General features: G+C 39.2%; 1 protein-coding gene across 3 annotated transcripts in view; it reads left to right on the forward strand.

Annotated features, from left to right (window-relative positions):
- The window catches only part of IGF2R (insulin like growth factor 2 receptor), a 59114-nt gene extending 47540 nt beyond the window's left edge, over positions 1-11574 (forward strand). For all 3 annotated transcript variants that reach the window (XM_065057554.1, XM_065057556.1, XM_065057555.1), the window contains exons 37-48: positions 40-201; positions 772-979; positions 1381-1527; positions 1961-2195; positions 3181-3317; positions 4344-4458; positions 5379-5525; positions 6732-6916; positions 7417-7603; positions 8630-8794; positions 9408-9477; positions 9905-11574. In XM_065057554.1, the coding sequence (XP_064913626.1) occupies positions 40-201; positions 772-979; positions 1381-1527; positions 1961-2195; positions 3181-3317; positions 4344-4458; positions 5379-5525; positions 6732-6916; positions 7417-7603; positions 8630-8794; positions 9408-9477; positions 9905-10306 (2160 nt within the window). In that variant the 3' untranslated portion in view covers positions 10307-11574. The remainder of the gene's footprint in view (positions 1-39; positions 202-771; positions 980-1380; positions 1528-1960; positions 2196-3180; positions 3318-4343; positions 4459-5378; positions 5526-6731; positions 6917-7416; positions 7604-8629; positions 8795-9407; positions 9478-9904) is intronic.
- The last annotated feature ends 229 nt before the right edge of the window (positions 11575-11803 follow it).

An 11803-nucleotide genomic window follows, 5' to 3' on the forward strand; every position in this document is an offset into this window, starting at 1 on the left:
ACTGAACCTAATGTGTCTTGCTGTGTTCTTTGGTAACAGGGCAAGCCGAAGATGATACAGAAACTTGACTGCAGTTTTGTGTTTGAGTGGGAAACTCCGGTTGTATGTCCTGATAGAGTGAAAACTTTAGGCTGCTCTGTGACTGATGAACAGCTACACTATACTTTTAACCTGACCAGCCTTTCTGGAAGATCATTTGAGGTAATGCCTTCTGGTGGCCTGATTTATTTTGTTTTTTTGTTTTGTTTGTTTGTGGTGGTGGTGCTGTTGTTATTTAGTGGTGTGTTTGTGGTTTGTTTTTTTTATTGCCTGACACAGTGAACATTTAAAAACTGAAGCAGGGGTTTCTTTTGAGCATCCTAGGGTGCGAGTGGAAACTGAAGCATGTGCTGCAGCTGTGATCAGTGTTGATATGTTTGGCCTCTGACAAGGGGAATGTTAGACAAAATAACATTAAGTTTTTAATGTTTGAGGGAAATTAATGGATATACTGATGGGGAAAGGAAGAAGTCTTCACCTGTGACAGAATCCTGAACATGAAATCTAGTCTAGTGAACAGACTATATCCTTGGTCCAGTGGGTGTACACTGTCTGCAGTTTTGCCATATTAAGAAAGGCCAGATTTGCAAAATTATCTTATTTTCTTCATTATGCAAGTACTGCATGAGACTTGGTTTATAAGGCACTCTGTTGTTCTTTGTAAGTATTGACTGTAGGCTTTAAGGCAACATTGTTTGTGATCCTTCTTGGTATTTTCTGGATCCTTCACAGGTATTTTCTGGAGCCAACAGTTACCATGTTGGTGTGTGCAGTAAAGCAGCAGACTTGCCCCAGGGAAAATGCAAAGATGGAGCAGTATGTCTGACATCTGAAAGTGGTGCATCATCTTTTGGAAACATAAAGGAAATGAAAATGGACTATAGCCACCAGGATGAAACTGTCATCTTGCAGTATACAGGAGGTGATTGGTGCCCTCCAGGTGAGGTTGAAGCAGACCAATTCTTTATGCAAAAACTTGTCAGCTTTTTTCTAACTTTTTAAATACAAGGTTTTGTTGTGATAGCAGGGAAACAACATGGGTTTTGCATACATTAATAGAAACGTGGTTTCGTTAAATCACATGTGCCATATTAATGTGCAACATCAACATGTATCTTCTGGAAAAGCGAGTGCAATTTTTCTGTAGGGATGATCATAGCTAATTGTATACTACATCCTAGTTTTCTAATTGGGTTTAGACTCAATATTTCAGTATTTCTGTTGTCTGCCTCTGCTTACAACTCTTCTTTAGTATTGAAGTGTAGTCTTTGGATATGGTCCTGCATATGCATGTACCTGCTACTCTACTTCATGTTAAGAGGATATACCTTTCCTTCCCAGTGACTGAAAAGGGAGAGCTTTGTGTGTTCCCCTTCACGTACAAAGGGAAGAGCTATGAGGAGTGTATTACAGAAGAAAAGAACAGGCCATGGTGTGCTACAACTGGAGACTACCAGGGAGATGGAAAGTGGGGATTTTGTAGTAACGGTAAGAACTTCCTATACTCTGTGTGCAGGGTCTGAGCCAATGCAGGGAGTTGGCCATTATCAGGCTGGGCACAAGACCTCTGATGCAATACAGTGGAAGTAAAGGGGCAGGAGTAGGCAAGATAAGGGCTCTATGGGTCAAGTCTGACCTTGAGTGAGTAAAATACTTTTGAAATAAAAAGTTCATGTCTTTAGATCATGACTGTTTGGGTTATAAGTGATGATTCTGCTTTGATGGAAGTCATTTTTTTTGGAAGGAACACTACTTTTTAAAAAGCATGACAGCTAACCCAGGGAATAAAAATGCTAGGGAAAGCATTTGTGCCTCTTTGCTTTCTGAAACAATACCAGATCAAGACTTTTGCTGATACCACAGAATTGCTACACTAAAATCCATACCTGGAACTTTTTAATGCCCACTTTCCCCCTTACAGCAACTGCGAGGAGGGAATCTACCATTATCTTCACATGTGATGAAAATGCTGGTGTTGGGAGACCTTACCTTCTGAGTGAGACACTTGGCTGCGCTGTGACATTTGAATGGAAGACTCAGGCTGTTTGTCCTCCCAAGAAGATGGAGTGCAAGTTTGTCCAAAAACACAGAACGTATGACTTGAGAATGCTTTCTTCCCTGACGGGGTCATGGATCTTCTTCCATAATGGGAACTCGTGAGTAATGAGCAACTCCCAGGGCACAGCTTGCTAATCAGTGCAGTTGAAGTTGTCATGTGGTATAGTACTTCTGTTTTGTCCCTTTTCAGAGTCTGGTTAAATTGCTGGCAGTGTCTTAAAACTGTCGATGCTTAACACTGCATATAGCCAAAAAAAACCAAAGGAACCATTTTATCTAAGGAGGATGAATAGTTACCATCTTGTCTATTGTTAACCCTTTTTAAAGGATGAATAAGACTAAACTAAAAGCTTTTTAAAGGCTTTTTTTTAAAAAACTGCTAACTTAAAGTATAATAAATTGTAGTTTAAATGCAATTTTTTAGATTCTTAATCATGTTGAACAAATATCTTAATGACTTAGTTTCTGTCTTTTGACTCAAGTGTGTAACTTTTTAACTAAAATTTTAAGTAGGTCTTTTTTTCCCCCCTCGTTCCTCTAAGCATCAACTTAAAAGAAAATATGAATGGCAGGAAGTCATCAAACCCTCCAGCCTCCTTCCTCCAGTTATAAATGAACTGGCAAGGATGAAAGCAACTAATTATGAACTTATGATAAACAGTAGGGTAACAAAACTGTTTCATTCACTCCCTAACTACTAGTTCCTCTGTTTTAATAAAACTTAACTGGTGTAGCTCTAAAGAGATGCTGAATTTGGCATAGTACTATAACCTTAATAGCTGAAAAAAACTTTTGGGTGTTTCTTGACTCAGTTCCAATTTCTGGTTTTGACCTACGTCAAAATTAACTAGTGAACTGATCTGATAAATGATCAATTTTGCTTTGCACAGTCATTTACTTGAAAATGATAGTTAGAACTAGTCTGCTAAACCTTAGTACGTGCTTTATTCTGTCCGCTAATTAAAGTATTTAGTTTATTTCAATCTATCTAGCTTTCCATGATGATTCTAAAACTTATATCTCACTTTTTCAGTTTAATGTAAATTAATTTGAAAGAACTTTTGTTTACCGTGTTCTCTATAGGTACTATGTGAATCTCTGTCAGAGGGTACATGAGGGACCCACAGGCTGCCCTGAAAGAGCCAGTATTTGCAGGAAGAGCAACAATGGAGATGTTCAAGTTCTTGGACTTGTTCATACACAGAAGCTGAATGTGACAGGTAGAGTTACTTTTGTTTCTGTAGAGAGCTAGAGATGGTTAAATCTTACAACCTAGCTATAGTGTTATATTACGGTGAAGCCTTTATTTTGAAATATCTTTACCAATGAATCTTCTGTTTAAAAACAAAAGCAGTAAACACTACTATTCAAACTTAAGTGGTGTTTAAGCTATGAGAAAACATTGAAGCAAATAAACAGTCTTGACACTAAAACTGTAAAAAATGAGTTGTCTGTCAAGAAACACTTTTTTACAGTGATGGTGGCTGTGCACTGGCACAGGTTGCCCAAAGAGGTTGTGGAGTCTGTGACCTTGTAGATCCTCAAAAGCTGTCTGGACATGATCCTGGACACCCGGCTCAAGGTGACTTGAGCAAGGGCTTTGGACCAGATGGTGTCCAGGGGTCCCTTCCAACCTCAGGCAGTTTGTGATTCTATAATTGTAGGAGGAAGAATTATTTTGTTCATCCTGTATTGAAAGACTTGTTCTGTATCCACGATTTTTTTCCATTAAGGCAGGATATGAAAGATGACTAATTGGCTTCACTCTTAAAAGTATTAAAAAAAAAAATCTCAACCTTACTCAAGTTTTCAGTTTCAAGAATAGTTTTGAAATTGCTGCTGAGTTTGTGAAATTGAGGGAAACTTTCCATCCAGCTACAAAAACAATCGTATGTATTGCATGTGTTTATTGCCCAAGTTCATTTATAAATGGTTATCATCTTCATTTACTCTTACGTTGAAAAAAAGATGTATTAAACGTAAACATTTGTTATGGCCATACTGGTGACCTGAGCACACAGTATGATGTAAGTACAGATATGTTTGAGGAGTGGTTTTTTAAATGATCATAAGTGTGAAGGCCTCAAATTACTGAAGTGCTGTGATTGATATATGGTCTGTGCTGGGAGGAAAAAAAAAATCCCAGAAGCTGATCTGAAGTAACGAAGCCTGGAGAAATGAGCAAAGGGAATTTCTGACAGCTGCTTACGAAAGCCTTAAGTGTCACCACTTTTTTTTTCTTCTAGGTGATACAGTGTATATTAGTTATTCCAGCGGGCAGGAATGTAGGAAAAACAAGAAAGTAACAACGATTATAGAACTGAAGTGTGCAACAACAGTTGGCATGCCCATGCTGGAGAGGTGGGTAACCAATTAACATACCACTGCTCTTCATGGTTTATTCCTTTGTCCCTCTCTAGTAAACTCTGTCTTGAGACAGTGACTGTCTGTTCTGTTGGATAGTCCCTAAAATAATCCTTGGTCTGTACTTGTAAGATGTGGATCTTTGGAGTTTCTGCACCTGTTTGCTTCCATAAATGATTGCATTCTGCATTTATTTTAAAATTTCTGGGCAAAAACTTAAGCGTTCTGCTTCCAAATTAGACAGTGCTGGGATGCTCTTGTTTTCAATGTCAGTTGTAGTACAACCACCCTTAACTTTGTTCAAAATCTGTTTAGTAGAGAACACTTACCACGTATATGTGATGGAGCTAATAAAATGTGGTTTATTGTTGCCTCATACAGATTACTTAATTAGAAACTGTCCATAGTCGAGGCATATATGTATGATCACAAACACTAAGAAAGCTTGATGGCTTTTTGCTTAGTTGTGTTTTGGTTAACTGTATGTTGTTTGTAGAATTGGGAAACTCAGCAATATGCTTTGTGTGAGTGAAAGAAATAGGCAGCAAAATCTGACTAGCTTATATTCTTTGTCCTAGTTAAATAATGTGCAGCACATTAAAGCTACCAAGAGAAGCCTGATGTATTTGTTAGCTAAAACACTTTGGTAAAACCCTCTGATACACTGTGTGACTCCTGGAACTTCTGAAGGAGGAAGTTCAAGTGCAGCCAGGTCTTTTTAGATCTTGGAACTACAGAGAAGTGCAATGATTTGAGTGGGTTTTTTTGAGTGCTACTTGACTATTTTAGCTTCTTGGCACAATGCTTAGGCAGGACATTCCCATGCATGGATTAGCAGCTGTGTGTTTTCCCTTTCTCAAGATACTAAGTATTTGTTACTGTTTCCTGGAATCATGAGGTGTCTTTTTTTTTGGTAGGATTGATGAAGAAAACTGTGCTTACTACATCACTTGGGACACACGTGCAGCTTGTGCTGTGAAGCAGCAGGAAGTAGAGGTGGTGAATGGAACAGTTATTAATCCTGCAACTGGCAAAAACTTCTCTTTAGGGGATGTTTATTACAAGTAAGTAAAAAAATAAACCCCCTCAAAAACCCAAACCAACAAAACGCCAACAGCAACCAAAAACCACAGCACCTTAATCCTGTAGAACTGTACTGCAGGAAAAGAGAGCTTGGTGTAAATATTCTTTGTTGTCAAGTAGAAATAGCACTGAATTCACTGTGTACTGATGACTGAATTAAAGACCTGTTTAACAGTGTAGCTCACAGCTGGGCTTATAGCTTTGAGCATGTCCGTGTGTACTCAAGGCTAGTCTAAAGCCTGCACATACTCACCTTGCTGTTAGATCTCTTTATTGTAATGTATTGCTGTCTTCCATAGGTTATAGACATCAGTGCCAGAGAACTTGATGTTTTTCACCCAGGCTACTTACTCCTTAGCTTTTTAAATAGCACCTGTATTGCTGCTGAGAAGATCCATATGGAAGTAGGAACCCATGCTTCAGAAGCCATAGAACTGAGGAAGGACAGCTCTGGAGGAATGGTCAAGCGTGATTGAACTCAGGAGAGGGAGGGGAAGACCAGCAGTTACACTGTACTACACAGTGTGTGTAACTCTGATCCAGAATCTCTTATAAACTACTATATTTAACGCCAATGCTAGTGTTATGGAGGGAAATCTGCCTATTCCAGTGCTATGGGAAGAATAAACTCTCTGCTTGCAGGGCATAAACCATATTTGAGCAAGGTCAGCCTTTGAGCAGGTGGCAAGAACAAATAGCTGTGAATCTCAGACCATTCTAATTGTAAATAGTGTTTAGGTAAAACTTATGGTAGAACTACTTTCCCTTCTGGAGAGGACAGCTAAGCTATGCTATTTATTAATATAGCTACAGATCACACAATATGGTTCTTAAGATCAGTAGGCTAGCTTGTGTATGAGCTGCTGAATCATGCTTTTGTCTTCAGTTTGTCTTAATCCTGTGGAGGTATTTACATGTTCACATACCCTTGAGGGCATTAAAGCCAGAAAAGCTTACTTTTGTGCTTTCTGAAGATGATTAGATTTATGCTAAATATAATCCTGATTTGCTATGTTTAGGGAGGAAGCCGCAGTCCTGCATGTTTTCTGGTTGCTGGATCAGTCACTTCAACTTGTTCTGGAATCCCATAGTGGTAGCAGCTACCACTGGTGCCAGTCTTATGTCTTGGCAATAATCTAAATCTGGAAGTTCAGACTTAAGGATAGACCGGCCCTCTGTTTCCACAGGTTGTATACAGCTTCTGGTGACATACGGACAAATGGTGATAAATATGTATATGACATTCAACTTTCTGGTATCAGAAACTCAAGTTTCCCAGAATGCTCTGGAGCAAACATCTGCCAGGTTAAAACTAATGAACATCGCTTTCGGAGAATTGGTTCTGCCACAAATGCTAGGTATTATGTTGACGGTAAGTATTTGTCTTACTAACCAGAATTGCTTGATACTCTGTGTGAATTGCTTCATCAGAAAATGGTTCTTGTTTCACAACCTCTGTACTAATCCATTTTGTAAAGGGGTGCAGAGTCTGTCTAGCAGAATTTAGGCTATTCTTTTTTCTTGTTGTGTCAGCTCAGTTGCAAATGTGGCCTTAATGGGCTTTGGGCTTGACACTTGTTGAAAGACTTTGGTAGAAACAATGTGATATATAATAGAAGGCTTGGTCCCCTGATCTCCTCTGTGCTTGTGCTGCATAAGCAGTGATCTCCCTTATCTGGCTGCTGCTTCTAGTGAAGTAGCCCGCTGTTCCATAGTAACTGATGGGATCAGCTGTGTAAAAGTATAAGCTCATCTGCAGATACTGCAAAGTGTCAGATGTTACTGCAGAACGAATGCAGAACTTTCCAGGGTCTAGTGTTAATAATGTTCTCAAGGATGTAGTTAAACTACAAGATTTTCTTCTCTTTGTAGATGATGACTTGGATGTCATATTTTCATCAGACTCCAGATGCGGTAAAGATAAATCAAAGTTTGTGTCTTCAACCATTTTCTTCCACTGCAGTCCACAAGTAAAGGAAGGCATCCCTGAGTTCCTTCATGAGACAGCAGATTGCCAGTACTTATTTACCTGGTACACAGCTGCTGTGTGTCCATTAATGTGAGTGCTTAACCATTTTCTGAAAGAAGCTCCTGTCAGCACTTTTCAGCTAAAAGGCTTTTTTGTATTTGTTTATCACAGTGATTGTGAAAAAATGAACAGCCAAAAAAGCAGTAGACTCACGGGTAGATGGAATTGGTGTTTATGTATGTAATGTTTGACACCTGACCACTAAATAAAAGCTTGCCAAGTTGATCTGGACATAAAGCTGCTTGTTTGCACGGGAAATGGAGAGGCAGGGTAGAATTTGATATTGTTGTTCGAAGTAAAACATACTGTAGCTAAGAGAACATGCTGTTTCATGTTATGAAGAGAAGTATCCAGTATTTGGGTAAGGCTTTTTCCCTCCTTGCCTTACTTTCTGGAAGACTTTAAAGTCTTTAGAGGAATAATGAGGTATTTCTGCAATTAATTATGATCATCTTGTGTACAGATCCAGAAAGGAGTAATGAGGTGACAGTGTTAAAAGCAAAGTGACTATATCTAGGTGCTTACCGGCATTCTTGACATGCAGGCAGCCTCACTGAGAAGAATGGAGTGCCTCCTAGGACAGTTCACATTCTGGCTGCTAGCTTCAAGACACAGGGAAACTGTTTATTCTGGTTTAAACAGACATCTAACTATTGAGGTCTATGTACTGCCGTAGTCAGTTGGAAGGTAAATAGTTGCTGTAGCTTTTGCAGCTTGCTCAGGTGCAGGTTTGGTTCTAAAACAGCAGCTTTGTGTGGATAGCTGCTGCTGTGTAAGCTCTAGACTGCCTAATCTTCAGTCTTAACCTTAATCAGTTTTATGTGCTGTTGGAAAGCATACCAGGATGTAGGCACAGTGCATAATTTTTTTTTTCAGTGATTTTTTTTTTCCCAGTTAGAACGAAATGCCCTGAATTCAGTTCTTTATAGCTGTTAGGTAGGACTAGTAGAATGGTGTAGTGTATTTATTTTCTTTGAATCTGTTGTTTCTAATCCAGTTTGCTGAAAGTGGTCAATAGATCTTATTTGTCCTTTTATTCCCAATTTATGTTATTAGATCAACCAGTGATCCAGGAAGCAATGAGCACCAGACTGATCAGGAGGCTCAAGTACATAAAGGCCTTTCAAGGAGAAGTCAGGCAGTCGGTGCTGTGCTGAGTGTCCTCCTGGTGATTCTCACTGCATGCCTAATAATCTTACTGTTCTACAAAAAAGAGAGGAGGTAAGAAATGATTGTGAGGCTTTAGAAGTTTCTTCCATAGGGCTTTCTTCAGTGAAAGGGAAGTAGTGAACTTTAGAGATTGCAGTTCTGTTTTTCAGTTGGCAGCATCAGCTGTCAAACCACTGTGGTTTTTTTGAATTCCCCATTGCTGCCTGAAGGTCCATGTAAAAGGAGCTGGAGTGCACAATTGCATTGGGTTGTCTCTATTGTGGACAACCGCTAATTAAGGAGGATAAAACAATGTGACAAAATGGTTAGTGTTTATCTCTTTCCTTTTATGGTGTCAAGCTGGAACCATAAAACAGCAACAAGGAACAAAGTGCAAGTCCTGCTGATTCTCTGCTTTCCAGACAAGTTAGTTTTGGTTTGTTTGTTTTTCCTTAGACACATAGGCCAGAGGTGTTTCAGAACAGTAACCCTGAAGCTGTGGTAAGGGAGAAGATGTGCATTGTCGTGGGCTGGATTTTGTTGGAGTGATTCAGGGTCAAGTGTCATGATGTGATAGATTGCAGCTTGCTTGGTGAAGTGCTTTATGTAAAAATCCAGTGAAGAAAAGTGAGGGCTAATAGGGGGGGTATGGTCTCCCTAATGCAGTATTCTTCCTCTTCTTTAGGGAAATTGTAATAAACAAGATAACGAACTGCTGCAGGAGAACATCTGGGGTTTCCTACAAATACACAAAGGTAATACAGTGGCAAAATTGAAGGTTTTGTTTCCTGTCAAGTTTTCCTAATATGAAGCTTTTATTAATAAATAAACCTCGTTAATTCCTGGTTGTTTCAGTGTGTGCAAACCAAACTGTGTGGATCCAGGAAAGCCATGCAGCTGAGATATCTACATTTATATTGTGAAATGGGTAAGGGGAATAGAGTGGATGAATGAAGAGCGGTCCGTAAATAGCCAAATAACACATAAATCTGCAGGAAGATAAAGTGAAACTGATAACAACAGTATGCTATTGCAGTATAATAGCCTTATGACTAAGTTAATCCCAAGGCCATGTGTGGTGCGGGGTCCGACAATTGCGGAGATCAGCTTGTGGCATAGCCTAGAGTGGCATACGCAGTTTCCTCTTGCACTTTTTATTTTATTTTTTGGGTTTTTTTGCAGATAAGCAGTGAAGAAGAAGCTAATGAGAATGAAACAGAGTGGCTTATGGAGGAAGTCGCAGCACCAAATCAAAGAACAGCAAAAGGAGTGCAGGAGAATGGTCACATTACTACCAAGTCTGTTACATCTGGAGCCTTTACCTCTCTCCATGTGGATGACCTGGACAGTGAGGATGAAGTGTTAACCATTCCAGATGTAAAGATTCAGACAGGAAGAGGACTCAACAAGAGCAAGCACCCACAAAAGAAGCCACCCAATCTTGGGAGCGATGACAAAGCTTATTTGCTGAATGGGGGAAAGGAAAGGAAAGCAAAAGCCAAGCCAGGCCAGCAGCAGGCACAGAACTCTACAAATACAGTATCGTTTCATGATGATAGTGATGAGGACTTGTTGAATATTTAATAACCCCTCTTGTGCCTAATCAAGTATATATAGAGAGAATATATATAACAGGACAACATTTCCAACCAAATATGAGGACTTCAGCCTGAAAGATTTTTCTGAATTTTGCCTTTAACAAGAAACCATTGAAAAGGGAAGAAGAGAGAGATTTCTTGGTTGTTTACAATGATCTGTTCAGTAATGACTGGATGTCTAAGATCCAGTTGGCTGAGTTAGGTTGACTCTCTCTAGCCAGGACACTTTTTTCTTTTAAGCCTCAGCATAAGCGTTAAGTGCTTGCTTAAAAAAAGAGAAAGCTTTGAAAGGAAAGGATTAAGGTTTACTGAATCCCCTGGCTCCAGAGACTCAAGTTATCTGACTACTAGCATTTTAACTCCTTGTATTTATTGATCCTCACTACTCAGGTTTGCTTAATAGCAACATGTTCTTCCTGCCGGCAGGGTATTATTCCATGGGTTCACCCATTGTAAGACAAGGAAAAATATAATTTTTGTGTGTTGGGATGATTTGATGTAAATTTTGGAACTGGTCTAATTTATCCTGTAAATTTGAATATCCTTTCTAATTTAAACAGATCATTGGTTCAAAGGTCTTGACTGAAAGGTACAACTCTGTATAGCTTTAGCCTGAAATGATTGCTGTTCTTTGCATGACATTTTTTGGTACTAGTCATATGACTGACTTCATCAGTATTTGCCGAAGCAGCTGACAAGCACCCAAAGATTTTTTTCCCTAGATTATGGCTGGACTAGGCCAGCTGCACTGACAACCAGAGTTTCCAAGGACAGAGGCAGAATTCCTATAATACAATCTGTACTGCCCAGTTTGTCATCACCAAGGAAAGCCCAGAAACTAGAGGAGCCCTAGTCGGCACAATACCTCTCTTGTATTAATTAAAAAAAAAAATTGGGCCAATGGGTTTTGATAGCCTAAGTTATAGCTCTTACGCTACGGTCCTGGCCATGGTAATTGATTTGAAATGTTGCTGGCAATGAATGCAAGTCAAATTTCCTCTAGCAGCCCTGCTTTTCTCCAGGTGTTTCCTAAATTAAGTTATGGGCAATGACAGGGTTTCAAAGCATTGTACAAGTACATGCGTTGGGCAGAATTTTTTGAAACTTTTTGTTGTTCCTTTTGGCTGGCTTACTCAGTTTCAACAATGGTTTCTTTTTATAAAAACTCCATTTTGAATCAAAATAGTGTAATATAAAGTATTCAGCAATTTCAATAAAAGGTATGAAGTGGGTATTCAAAATCCCACATCTGAAGTCTGGAATCTTTCTTACAGTAGTTGTAATGTTGCTCATCAGTCTGGTGATAGCTAATATTTTAATAGCATCACTCAGATGATAATTGATGTTTGACAAATATCAGAACATATAGGTAAGCCTCAATGGTGTATTTTTTCTTTTATGAGACTTGGGTTTTCTTCTTCTTGTATTGTTACCAGTGAAGCTGTAGATCACTTCAGCTAAAGCTGCATCTGGTCATATTTAA

The sequence above is a fragment of the Columba livia genome, chromosome 3, assembly GCF_036013475.1.
Source record: "Columba livia isolate bColLiv1 breed racing homer chromosome 3, bColLiv1.pat.W.v2, whole genome shotgun sequence".
Lineage (NCBI taxonomy): Eukaryota > Metazoa > Chordata > Aves > Columbiformes > Columbidae > Columba > Columba livia.